This window comes from Sipha flava, unplaced genomic scaffold (genome assembly GCF_003268045.1).
Source record: "Sipha flava isolate LNK unplaced genomic scaffold, YSA_version1 40_pilon_pilon, whole genome shotgun sequence".
NCBI lineage: Eukaryota > Metazoa > Arthropoda > Insecta > Hemiptera > Aphididae > Sipha > Sipha flava.
This window is the reverse complement of record NW_020273126.1, coordinates 2,007,922-2,022,633: the sequence shown is the minus strand read 5'-3', so window position 1 is coordinate 2,022,633 and position 14,712 is coordinate 2,007,922. Positions and strand designations below refer to the sequence as shown.

Genomic DNA, 14,712 nt, shown 5'->3' with positions numbered 1-14,712 from the left:
ATTATAATAATAATGTGATAATCGACAGCCGAGACCGGAGTTCGAGTTGTGAAAATATATATATATAAAAAAAAAAAACCTTCGCTAGAGGGAACTACGTGTGAACTCGTTGAAACCGAATGAACGAAAAGCACGACTAACCCGAAAATCTGGAACGCGTCATGCTGTCCTATGTCCGCGGAACGATTTTCATTCGGTTTTCATACTGCGGCCGTACATTCGTAGACCGGTTACGTGTTCCAAGTGGTTCGAAGTCGGAACAAGACGGGAGAAAATCATAGGCGCAACTAGGGGGACGCAATAGGGTTTTTAGCACCCCTGAGTTGAAATGTAGCGCTCCTGTTTTTTTTTTTTCAGATCCACAAAACCTATAGTGATTACAGTTAATACTATTTAATTTTATTTTCAGCGATTTTAGCACCCCCGACATTTGGACTCTGGTCGCGCCCACGGAGACAACGTCGTAGTCTCCGGCGTTCAACGAATTCGTTGTTTTCGTTTGCACGTAGATCGTGATCACACCCGGTTCGTTTTCGGCGGTTGTCGGTTTGCTGCGGTGTCTTCGTCGAGTAGCAGGTGTACCCGCGCATTAGGCGTTGCCGATGACCACCGGAGGGCGGGGTCAAGTCGGTGAAGAAATAATTCGATCCCGTTCGGGATATCGGCCGATGCCGGTTTCGCCGTACGGGGAGCAAAAAGATAAAAATAAACCAAAAAACGCGTGTCGGCTTCACCGTACAACGCGACGCGCATTATTTATTCCAGGAGCGTAGGCTAGGCAACACATCGTACGTTCCGACACGACAACCCTAATACAAGGGGTTGACGTCCACTGTAACCATGCGCACCCCGTGGCGCGACGAGTTTTCAATTCTTGACCGTCTTCCGCACGGCTCGCGAGAGGCACTCGAGGGCGTAGCGAGCCCGAAACGGAGTTAACAGCGCCAATAAATTCGCACAAAATCAAGTACAATAATATTAGAATTGTCATAATGAAATTTGTCATAAAGTACCACAGTGTAGGCTAAACGAAGCGAACGAGCTGAGGCAGCGATCTGTCTAAGAACGTAAAGGGGCCAACGCGGGTTTTCGATCGGGACGCGTACGCGTGTTCACCTATTGGATATCCGCGACTTTGTGTGTTTTGTCATCCGAATCGGTTCTCGTTCGAAAAAGATATTTTATTAGATGTAGCCGAATTGGTTCCCGTTTAATTACGCACATTTTCCTTCTCGATTTTACAGGCTTAGGACTGTCAACTTTAAAGTAGGCTTGGTTAACAATTTGTGTTAAAAAAAAAAAAAAAAAAAAAATATAAAATATATACAATTTTAAATCGGAATTTGAAGTCAACTAGTAATCACTTAGGTGTACGAAATACAAATAATAAAATATAATAAATACAATTTAAAACCACTGATTTGCAAATTTGAAGCTAACTTTCTTTAAATATTCAATTCCCGTAATCTTCTCCTTAATGTACTCAGTCATACAATTTTCCAAGTATTTGTTATTTTTTTCCTGTTTGCTAATAATTTGCTAGTCTTTAGTTATCTATAGTCTATTATATTTCTATAATCTATCTTATCGATCTAATAATTGTGTCTATATTTCATTCATAAAGCTTTTAAAATTTTGTTTTTCGCTTTCTATGCACTGGCCCACTGGATTTTAATTTTCGACAGTGTAGGTAAATTGTGTTAAAAATTAAAATTGTCACTATTTTACCTGTACACAAACGGGAACCAATCCGGCTATACCTAATAAAATACCTTTTTCAAACGGAAACCAATTCGGTTACTCCCGTTTTTCATGATGTCGGATCCGAAAACTCGAGTTCTGTCGTGAAAGCGCTCGTTTTATTCCCCTGATACGACTATGTTTCGTGTTGTATAATGAGCTCTGAAAGACTTTTTCACTAGGTTAGTGTTAAAACGTATCGTTTTATTTCACGTAGAAATCATGTAAACCCGGAATTTTCCAACGAAATTTAATCGAAAAGTAAAATCATAATATGATAAGCGGAATAATTCTGTTTCGTTTTGATTACCGGCATTGAATCAATTATTCCTATTATGTTCGCATCGTTCAAATGTTTTTCAAACGAAAACGTTCTTACGAACTCTTCAACACGAGTTCTATACAAAGTCCGAACAATTCTTAACTTAATGATACTATTTTATAGAGTTATTTCAATTTATTTTTTTATTTTTTTTTTTTTTTTATAGTACAAGTTTTTATACTAAAAAAAAAAAAAAAAAAGTGCGAGTTAATAATAAAACGTCGTCGAACACATTAAATTATTGTTATGTTTCAACATCGTTTACGCAATGATTTAATTTCACGAATAAAACATTTTTATTAAACGCTGCAGTGCACAAATCACGAGCTGTGTACACATTATTATGCGTATTATAACCGTGTTTTTCTCATCGATTCGAAACAGTTTTAATCGAACTCACGATATCTTAACGCTGTGAAATAGTCACGTCAAACCAGGACATGGTTCGTTTATTTTTTGTGACCCAATCGGGCGTTTAGCAAAATATCTCATCGGATGGATCGCGGTGAGATGGAAATTGAATTTATCGCTCGTCATTAAACGTGTAACGTCTGCGCGTAAACGGAAAGGGTTGTTCTGTTAAACGTGACGCAACACAGCCACTGATATTATCGTCGTTGTTACGAGCGCAATAATTAGAATAGACCCCATCAACTCCGATTGAGATTACACTGCCGCGTACAATATTAAACGATTATTAGACGAACGTCGTTGATATGGTCGTTCTACACAGACGACGAACATTTCATTTGCGCTTTTATTTTTTTTAATTTTATTGATATATTGTAAAAAAAAAAAATTAAAAAAAAAAATATCCACCACGAAGCGGATTTCCACTCGCATATGAATAATATTATTTTTTTAATCGCGCACGGCGTACGTGCGCGTAACGACTTTTTGACTGTGCCGCGTAACAATTGCGGTAATCTTAACGGCGTCGTTGAAATTAACTAAACAACCGAAACGGTGGAAATAATAATGTAATGTGATTATACCGGTTTGGATAGCAGTTATTGTTGTTACGATAATGTCCAAACGATCGCCGTTCGAACATCGAGAACCCGTACAACAGGGATCGGCAACCGGCGGACCGTGAAAGGCAATACTCTGGTCTTTGTCAACTTTTATTTTCATACTTCTAATATTGTAATTCTTAATATGAATTAATTCTAATAAAATAATTATTTTTACTTTTATACTGCTATTTTTAAAATATCTGAAAAAGATTTTTTTCACTGGACCTCATAGATTTATTATTTTAAACTTTAGGACTTCAATGTAAATGACTTGCCGACCAGAAAGTCGCTGAACTTTTAAGACCGCTAAGCCCCGTTTGCGTCGTAACGAATCGACGGCAGCGCAAATCGTAAATGCATTGATTAATGCGGTGCCCCGGCCAAGGCATCGGTAATTTCAATAAACGCAGGGGGATGCGTAATTAGAAATTTAATTTCGGTGCATATTTTTTTTGAATTTACCACCTCCCCTCGCTAGCCGATTAGTAATCAGGCCACCGTTAACGTTTAGCGTCGCGGACACATGCATTGGTATCGATCGTGGGAGACCAATCGAACGAAACGATCGTCGTACGGCCGTTTTTCACGAGAGCTTCGGAAGACACTACGAAAAACCCCGTGGCGATGGGGTGCAGTCTCCGCGCGTACAGTGACCGGCGTCGATATTATGGTTTTAGCGACGACGGCGCGCGTAAACGATATTATTATAATGTATGCGTATCGAATCGGTGACGGTATCGCAAACGTTTCGTAAACGGACCGCACATCCTGCTGGAGCAGATACCGTCGCAGGACGAACCAACGCGCGCGCAAAACGTACGGAATTTAACTTTCCGTGAGGGGTGGAAACGATGTCTGATCGATGTGTTTGTTGTACCTAGTGCACGTGTGTGTCGTGTTGCGGAAAGGAAAAGGAAATGCAACGGCGGTGGCGCGTTCGGATTCCGGACAAAAGATGTTGCGCGAGGGTCGGACACGACGTGTGGGCGGGCGGACGGTAGGGACGCACGAAAGGTGGGTGTGTTCGTGTTGCCGTGTCTGCGGTGTCGCATTGTTTAGCCGCTGGCTGGCCGACCCTTTTGCCGAGGGATCGGCGGGCGGACCTGGGTGTAGAAGTACCGAGGGGAGGACGAGGTGGCGTGCAAATGTCGGAGTTTTCCTGGACAAGCGGCTGACCTCTTCAAATAATCAATAGCCGCCGCTACACTGCCACCACGCGCGTCTTCTCTCACCCCCTCCGCCGGTGCCACAGTGAAGGGAACGCAAAAACCGCCACCGCGCGCGTCAGGACGACGGATAGGAGTCACCACCACCACCACTACTACTACTACTACTACTACTACTACTACTACTACTACTACTACTACTACTACCACCACCGCTGTCGTCCTTTCTTATCCTCGTGTTTTCCAACGTCCTTTCTTTCCCTCGCCTGCCGTTCTTCGCCGTGTGATATCGTGTCCGCATTGCCGGGTCCCTTCAGCGTTCTCGTAGTCCTACGCCCCCCTCACCATCGGCACCCTATTACCGCTCGCCCCTACGACTGTATTACATCCGCGTGCGTGTAGTTTCTTTTCCATCCTACCGTGTCCGTCCCAACGTATTTACCATTATTACACGCGCGTGTGTTTACACACGTATGTATTATACAGGTTCCTCCGTAAAAATGTACAAAAAGAAAAAAAAGATCGGAGTCGAAATCTTCTCCGGTTCTTATGCGCATTCCGGTGAACAACGCACAAGGAATAAAAATCGTTTTGCGGTCAATGTTCCCATTGCAGTAACATGTATTATTATTAAATGTATATAAGTAGTTTATTAAAGTTTAATTCCAAGCCGAACGGGATTCGCTGCACACGTGGACGGATTCGATACAGGTTTCGATTTACTGATCATCGTCGTCATCTTTAAGTTTAAAAGTGCAACGTGCAAAAATCGTAATTTTTCGGGACTCGAGGTTCTCGTTGACAACGTGATGCCTGCTGTTAACACTCACGGTCAATCGCCACTGCTCGTTAGTTAACGTTCGTTAACCGTTCATGGTGTTTATGAGAATTTCAACAAAAAAAAAATGTCTAGTGTTATTCACATTTTATTTATTAATTTCTTTTTTGTTTTGTGTTCCAGCGTTTTGTTGATGTTGCGGTTTTGTAATACTATATCCCTATTGTTTTAATTACACGTCGCGATGTAATTACGTAATAGGAAATTTAATTAAAAAATATTTTACAAAATTTGCTAAATGATTAAACTCTCATGAATAATAATTACGATTTGGCAATGATGAATATACGCGCCTGGTTGTCGTTCGTTTATTTGTACTAATTTTTTTTTTTTAATTTGTTTTCAACCGCCAATGTCGGTTCCCTGGGAGACGTTCGATTACAATACTTTTGAACGTTATTCGTTCGTTCGGTTTAATCAGTGGATTATCACGCGCCACCTCGAATAACGCGCTTTACAAAAGCGCATAATTTACAAGTAAAGCAACAACCCGCGTGCCGCCATAGCTTTTAAACTAAAAAAAAAAAAAAAGTTAATAAGTAGTTTTTCTCAAAGAGTTCAAGAGCCTCGTAAACAAATCGTGACCGTCAACATTATTTGCTCTTTAACTGATTCCAAACATAGACGAGTTCTGATTGTAATTAGTAGACGATGTAAAACCAAGTGAAATCATAATTGTTCGTTGTAAATAATAAAAATAAAAATTTCGAAAAACTTCGTAACGATTTAATTATAACGTTTTATTGGCCATATTTGAATGGATGAGGCACAAAGTTAAATCAAACAAGTATAGGAAAGAAAGAAAAAACAATGTTAAAAACAAAAACTTAAATTGAAAATAATTTTGCCGGAATTTTTTTTAATCCTTTTCGTTTTATTTTCTTAATAATTTTTATTCTATTATATAAATCATGTGTAGCAGCTATATTATAACGTTTATGATTTGACGCGTGTCAAATAAAGCGATAATTTGGTACGAGACCACTGGACGTTAAAGGAGACAGTTAGTTTTATTCTTAAAAGTTGTTGTTATGAACAATTCGGTGATATAAATAAATATAATAATTAATTTAGTTACGCACCTAACTATTATGCAATCTCCACAAATATTAATTTTTTTATTTACATGGATTATAATATATATACACATTGAATTTATATATTGCGTATAATCATATCAGATTTAATTTTTATAAAATATAATAATCACCTTGTATTGATAATTTTTGATATGAAAATTATTCGTGTTTTTCAAAATATTTTAACTTTGTAAATCGATTTGCATCATTTTAAGCGATTCTACGTGCGAATTGTAGATACAAAACGAGTTTATGTCTTGCTGACAATGATGTATGAATTTTTAAACTGTATGGTCTCCTTTGAGGCCAAGGGGACTGATAGGGCTAAGCCTCGCACAAAAATGTTTGTACAATTTGTTTTTATAAGAGTACAACCAAAGTTATACCACAGATTATATGCAATTTCATACGTTCTGTGGTTATGCACCTTATGCGGCCGTACAACCTAAACGTATACGTTTCAATTCATGTTTTGAAAAGTACAACAGAATATTTTACACCATTTAATTCTTGTTTTAATAAATCGGAACAAATATGATGTCTACAGCTGACGTTTTCGCGTGGTTCTAGTACTCTATATTCAAAGCGTGTTCAGTTGGAAAGTATATCAGATTCTCGGCCATTGCAAAACTTTAAACACCTGCGAGACGTATACTTTTGCAATAAATGTATTCGCACGCCTCCGCCACGTTATTGATGCGTTTATTCCGTATGAACGCCGCAAATTTATTTTAGCACAACTTTGTCGTACAGCAGGGACAAACGGCAGACGGATAATCGCTAAATCGTCCGGCGGTCCTGACGTAAATGTAAATTAATGCGGTCGACGCGCGAGAAAAAAAGTTCATCGGCTGTAAACAATAAAGAGTTTCTCATCACACATGTTGCCCGCGAAAACATCATCATTCAACAGTTGCTGTTGATCTTGTCGTGTAATTTATGGTTCATAGAAAAACTTTTGTTCTCGCCGTTACTTCGCTTACACTTACGATTTTGTGACAAAACCTTCCATCGCCGCGCTCCGACGCACACACACATACACACACACATGTACACGTAAACGCGTACACATGTACATACAAAATTATAAATACATGATATGCTCAAAACAAACTTCAAGTTTCAGTACGTATATATATATATATATATATATACACGTATATCACTTGTGCACCCGACCAACCTTGCGTTTTTCGATTATTCGACTAAAGCAGACGATGTAGAATTAGGCAATACCAATAACGATAAAATACAGGTCACAGGAAGTACAGAACACAAATAAAATGACTGCGTGTTCATTTCGCAACAGTTAGTGTAACGTATTACGTGTTATAAGAAAACAATTTTACGAAACGATCAACACTGCGACTAACTAGCATGTAAGAAATAATTATGTTTAATTGGGCCGAGCGCATTCGTAAAAAGGCAGATGACATGTAAATAAAGGTTCTTCTGCGACGGTCGTGTAATTCGACCTCTGCGGGAACATATGCGTCGTGTTAAGTATTACACCTAGATTCAAGCTGTGCGTTTGTGCCTACGCGTACGATTTGATCAGCGTACGCGACAACGACGTCTCAATCAATAACTTTTACGTTTTACGCGTGAAACCGCGTTTATACAACGTGCACCCTTCGGTACCAGATGGTTTTAAAACGATAAAATTATAATCCTTCTCCGACGCCGATCACGGCGGTGTAATGCATTACGGTCTTGCGCTCGTCGTATGCGTTCAATATCGGCTCGAGTCGGTTGAAATCGCTGGTACCACGCATTATTATATGCCTGCCCAAGTGTGTGTTCGTACACGATGTGAAAACAATATCGAATACGGCAATGTACGAGCAGCAGCCCAGATACCTATACATTATTATAAAATTACGGTTTGTATTGTGTTTAATTGGCAGCCCTCACCGCGGAATGATTCGACCTGTTCGAAGAAAACCGTTATCCCGAGTGTGGGTTTTTATACCTGTCAAAAAGGAGGTTAAAAAATAGTACACACACACACACACACACACACACGTCATGTATGTATAGTAAACCCGGCTGTGGATTCCTCGATAGAAACAGACCGCCTCTATTTAGCGGCGCCGACAATGAGTAATTTTTTTAATAGATCCCCACGAAAAAAACGGAAATAAATAAAAGGTCTTTTGTGCAATTACGCCCTTTATTCGATGAAAAAATAAAATAAAAAATTCCCATGGGGGGGGTCAACAACCGTGTGCGTGTGTGTGTGTGTGTGCTGCTGCGCGTATTGTTCGACCAAAGGGTTAGGCGACGACAGCGGGATAGGCATGATAGGTGAAAGAATAATATTCCTACGGGTTTATACTCATAATACGTGTCATGTATGTGTGTGCGCGCGTGTGTGTTACCGTGTTTACGGAGATGAACCTTTTTCAGAAACGTTTACAGAATTATTACGGCGATTATTTTATTTGAATACACCAAGTTATACATACACACGCGTATGCGTTTAGTTGTTTGATTTTATTTCCACGTCGTCTTATTACGTTTCGCACGGGGTGCGTGTATACACTACGTGTACATATATAGTAATTTGACTTTATTTGCATATCGACGGTGTAAGTTGCGTTGTTGTGTAACACGTGTTTCTGTGTGCGTGCGTGTGTGTTCAATGTATATGCATTTTCGAACTCGTCTTTGCCGGGCCAAGGTAAATATCGGCTACCCTTTTCCGGGAACGCTTGGCCGGCTTAGCCAAGTTATAAGGTGATTTCAATATTTACCCTAATCGACCCTACTCTGTGTGCTCTGCGAACTACCGAACGAAGCAGATTTAACTTTGGACGGGAAATCTGAAGTGAAAGTTTTGTTTTAACTCGCGCTCGCGGAGGAGACCCTTCGTCGCGTGCAAAATCAATGTCCACAATTAACATTAATTGAAACGCTTGAATATTGCGATCACGAAGAGATGGTTTACTGCTACCGCGCTCTCTCTCTTTCTCTCTCTCTCTCTCTCTCTCTCTCTCTCTCTCTCTCTCTCTCTCTTTCTCTCTCACTCTTTCTCTCTCACTCTTTCTCTCTCTGTCACCGTCTCGTTCAACAACCCTATTTATTAGTCTTGATTTTTCTATCGTTTAAATTTATACTTCAAATCATAAATGGATATTTACGTGACTCATTATATCCGTATACTTGGGTTATTAACCGATTGAATAATGATGTTTTACATTCTCACCTATCAATAATTATGGTCCAAATAAATGTGTTCACAGTACATTTTCAATGTTTGAATGAATTTTGATTTAGCCAATTCTGCTCGAGTTTAGGTTGCCATTTTCCTGTTTTATATTTATTCACATGTATTTTTCATCATCTACATCAAACTTATTAGTTTGAAGTATTGAACATTAAATCAAGTCGTACGTGTTTTATATCACAAACAAAACGAAATAACCAGGTATAATAACAACGATTCTCCTTATTGTACTTAACACCCTGAGGAAATAATATCTGACCTCTCCCATATTATTTTTAATTGCCCTTCATTATCCTGTAGTCGTTTAACTATTTTTTAGTTCTCCAAACATCCAACTTACTCTTTCTTCTATTCTTAATTCCAATTCAGAAATTACTATGGTCCAAATATTATCCTTCAACTGTAAAATTAGTTTATTCGTTTAATAAAATTTAAATATAGAAAATAAAATGTGCAACTTAATATTTTAGTTTATACCAATTGTACATACATGTTGTAATGTTGAAATAAATTGTAAACCTAGAAAGTCCCGTAAAAAAAAAAAAAAAAATAAAAAAACTAGGTATAATTCAAATATGTACGAATATGTAAGGTATAACGAAAATAAAATCGTTATCGTCATACATCACCAATTTGTTTAATGGGTGATCATAATTAGTCAACGTGTAACTAATAAATTGATCTTTGTTCTGGTATGACTAACCTAACAATCAAATATTCCAACATTCCAACGACGATGTAATTAATCTTTTTAAATTCGTTACAGACCTTTGCAAACAAATTTTGCAATATCAAATAAAAATAATGTTTTTTTTTTTTTTTATATCTCTCAAGTTTATATAAATAAATAAATATCAGCTAATGATCTGAATTATGGAAACCCTGTTTTCGTACAACAATAACAAATAAAATAAAATAACCCTCGTATAAAATAGGGTTTGTGTTTAGTGAAAGGACATTTTAATTAAATTTAAAATCGATCGCAAGAATTGTATACCATATTCGTATAAATGCATTTGGGTAGGTACTTTCATAACAATGTGATATATTTATTTATATTATGTATATACTAACGCGTATTTTTATGGGATTTTAGGAGCGTTTCGTATAATAATGGAAAAAAAAACTAACAAATACTTTTTTTAATTCGATTTGCCTTATTAAATCGGATTATATACATTGCATTTGTAATGATAAAAATGTATCCATTTATGGCCGTTACGCTTATGTTTCGGTTTGCACGGACAATATCCTATCGCATTGGATATTATATGCTGGTGCGTTGCTAAGAGTCCCCGAACAAAATGTCGATTTCATTTTTTATTTTCGATCGTAAAAACTTTATTTTTATTTTTTTTCCTTCAAATTTGAGTAGAAATACATGATGATCAATGGCGGGGAACCGTTTCGATGCGTGGAAGGACCCGTGCGTTCGAAATTTATGGTACGCAACGAACCGATGGACTTAGCAGTGTCCCGGTGCGGCCATTTTCCCCCGAAAACTCGATAACGTTTTTATATTGATGAACGGACTCGGTGGCGGAAGGGGGGGCGATATTTTATACACAGAACCTAACTCGGTCACCCCGCGATCGTACGGACGACGGCGGCGGCGGCGTATCACACAGGAACAGAAAAACCAGCTACGGATCTACTTGCCCTTCCCTGGCGGCGACCCCCGAAAAGGGTATTTTCCCTTGTAATAATAAATCGTGCCCTATTTATTTAACCGTGAAAATTGTTCGACTTTATCGAACTACACTACTGCTTTTTAAAGCCCAACACCATAAATCAACGGTGTTAATGTGCATTAGTAGTGCTGTCGTCGGACCTTTTGCTCGGGTTCGTCCCGTTTTCGTAGGCGAACCTTGAAAGGCTACGGCACGTGTAACGTGTACGCGCGCGGACGTAACGGTCCAATATGCAACCTAAAAATGTTACCCGGCCTACCGATAAGATTTTCTTGATCTACAATGTACAGCGGTTCCCAAACTTTTTTTTTCGCTGTGCCTTTTTTTAGACCCAATTTAGCCACGTTGCTCTGTTGTGAATGAAATTAAAGAGAGAAAAAAATACTTATCGATAACTCATTTTATTAATTTTATTAAAATTTATCTTAATTATATATTAATGCATTTTTAACCTTAAAAAATAAATATATGAAAATTATTGTTATTATGATTATAATTATTATACACAAATATTAGGTTAATATGAGAATATACGAATATTAAGAATATACAATAGAAAATATTACATTATTTGCTATAGAGTTTTTACGAAAACAATAAGGAAAAAAATTTAATCCTTTTAAACTATTTGTTATGAACCGTAGACCGCGGTGCCCTTAGAAAGTGGTCGTGGTGCTCAGTTTGGGAACCGCAGATCTATATGTTTCGTTATCACGGTTATTGTCGTTATGGGCATTTTATTCTATTTATGGGAATATAATTTATGTATTTTGGGACCGAGAAATTCTCTTAAAAATTATTAAAAACTAAGTAAAAACTTCAACCACCATTTATAGTGACCAACGGAGAGCGTACTCAACATTAAATCATCATTGTTATATTCATCACACAGTTAACGATTTAGAACTTTTTATTGACCCGGGAATAGGAACGCATACACTCAACAAATTGAAGGCTTACGGATAATGATAAAATCCAAATATAATATTAAAAAGAACGAAGCGTCTACTTTACTAGACGGACCACTCCTACGGTGGAGATGTGTCAAAATGCAAAAACCATTTTTAAAAACTTTTTTACCGATATGAAAAAGACGTTTCATAACAATACGGACTGAAACAATTCGGTTATTGACGACACTAAAGGTTGGTTAAAATTATTCGTATTTTACATTAATGGCGTGGACGCGGTATTAATAACCTAACCTAATCGAATCCGTGGTCCTAAGTATATTCTAATGCGCGATGTGCGTCGTATTCGCAATGTGTCACTCAACGTTCCATTCCGTGAACGCGTGCGGTGTACCTGGTAACTAACCTGGTTAGGTGTTGCTGCGGTTTTGCGACGGCGGCAACGAGTTCGTTCGAACTCATGTCGACGAATACGGAAACTTCTTGCGCACGTCGATGACGTTTCCTGTAAACAATATTACCGTCGATTAAATATCCACTACCGTGCACTGCGTATCATTGTTGTTTTTTTTTTTATAGAATATGCTAATAGTACGTTTTCTCCGAATCGCTCGAGACATTTTTTTTTTTTTTTTTTTAGTGCAGCTTCAAATCCGTACGGAATATAATGCGCTGCACTATATTTTAATGGTACTGTTGTACGGCATATGCGTGGACGAAGAATTATAGACGGACGTACCGTAGTAAAAATGTTATTATTATTTCGATTTACCATCGAAAACTACGTGTGTGTGTGTGTGTGTGTGTGTGTGTGTGTATAGTATCAATTGACGTAGAAGAGAAGTGCACTAAAACCGTGTGGGGTAGTTATACGACTGTCATTCCACTACACCACTTATCCCCGCACTCTAAACACTAATAAGTACTCATGTACAATATTAGAGTTTTTGTATTTATTTTTTTTTATAAATTAAACTGTTCGAAAAAAAAAATTACTGTTATTCAGAACACGAAACTGAAAATAAATATTAGACTTACAAAAATAATGTACTCGAGAAATTTTTACAAATAAATTACAATTGATGACAATAATGCAATGTAATATTTTAATTGAATAAAAATGTAACCGCATGTAAAATGCATAAATTTACTGAAAAAAAAAATAACACATTTCGAACCGTATTATCGAAATTATTGTTGTTCCTCAGAACGATGGAATTATATAGAACAATTTTAAATCGTTGAACAGTTGCGTCACTATGAAATATTAATCATAATTGTATTAATTAAGTATGTGTTTAATGCGATTTCGTTTTTTGACTTTTTATTTTTTTAACCTAAGAATAACGCAATCATATGTGTAAATGCATTGGTATTATCATAATTATTATAGCGTAGCGAAATAAATGTACAAATCCATGAAAGTAATACTGTTTCTCCGTACGTAAACGATTTTTTAAATCGGGTGGAAACGGAATGTTTTCGAAAAATGTCGAAAAAAAGAAACGTCCATTAATATGTGCCTGCACACACTGACAAACACACGTGCAGCCCTTTATAGGTGTACAACATACGTAAGCAAATTCGCTGAGCGTTTTTAATCAGTTCTCCCTGGTCGTGTAGCGGTGCGCGCGCGGGGTCGTAGGTGAAATTGGAATTGCGAAGCGCCTCGTCTGCGGTATGTACGACATTATACCTCTGCGCGACCCTTGCCCCGTCCGCGCTCCCCATTCCCATCCCTGCGCTCGCGTGTCCAATCTTCCCCCTATCGCGTTGCCGAACAGAAGGAATCTTCTTCATTTCGCGGTGCTTGCGGGCGGACGGTGTGTGTTTGGACCGCGTGCGCAATGACGGAAGCGAACACGGTTGACACAAACGCACACGTACACGCACACGTGCGAACAAACGCGCAAAAAGAGGAGGAGAGGTCGACGACGACGGCTGTGGCGTTTCGTAATAAATCATTGTTGCTCGGTGAGTCAGAGAGAAACACGCCGCGTCGCTGTGTGTGCGGCGGGTCAAGGGGCCGCCGCCGGCCATCTTGGAAAACGTCACTCGAATGTTTTCCAATCTCCCTTTCGCCGCCCGCGACCTACTCCCGTCCCTCGCACACCCACGTCGTCGTCATCTTTGTCCCTTGCGACCGTGGTGCCACGTCCAGTGAGAATATGTACATATATACATACGCGCGTGCGTGTTTATGCAGATGTAGTTAGGTAAGTGTGCGCGTGAAGAGCTGTCGGTGGGCGAGCGGAACAGTACGACGGTCGCGGCAGAGGTGGAAGGGTGTGGGCATTATGTAAATGAAAGAGTCCCCCGGCGGACCTTTGGGAACTTAACGGCCACCGCTGACGGCCGACCGGACGTGGCGCGAACGAAAGGAGAGATATGGACGGACGGACGGAAAGGAGGAGGACGCGGCGCAGACGGTGAGTGGTAGAAACGAGGCGGTGGCGAAGAGCTCGTAGGGACGGCGGTGACGGTGGCGGCGATAGTAAAATCAATAAACCCAAAGGACATCCAATTAAGCGTTGCCGTCCTTTTGTGTCGTCGGCAAATCCCGAAAACCAATCCCTTAAAATCAGTGTAATCCCTCGGACGTCCCCAGTCTCCTCTGCCTCGTCATCTCTACCACGCGTAGTCCACTGTTCATCCTTTGCATGGACCCCACCACCAACCTCCGAACGTCCAACTTGTAGGCCACTCTGGGTCCTTCGTAG

The 14,712-nt window shown here is 39.1% G+C and overlaps 1 protein-coding gene across 1 annotated transcript in view; it reads right to left on the bottom strand.

The window, feature by feature from the left end:
• The window catches only part of LOC112688833, a 96,006-nt gene that overhangs the window by 15,080 nt on the left and 66,214 nt on the right, over positions 1 to 14,712 (bottom strand). The window contains exon 3 of the mRNA XM_025562218.1: positions 12,399 to 12,497. Coding sequence (XP_025418003.1) covers positions 12,399 to 12,497 — 99 coding nt within the window. The remainder of the gene's footprint in view (positions 1 to 12,398; positions 12,498 to 14,712) is intronic.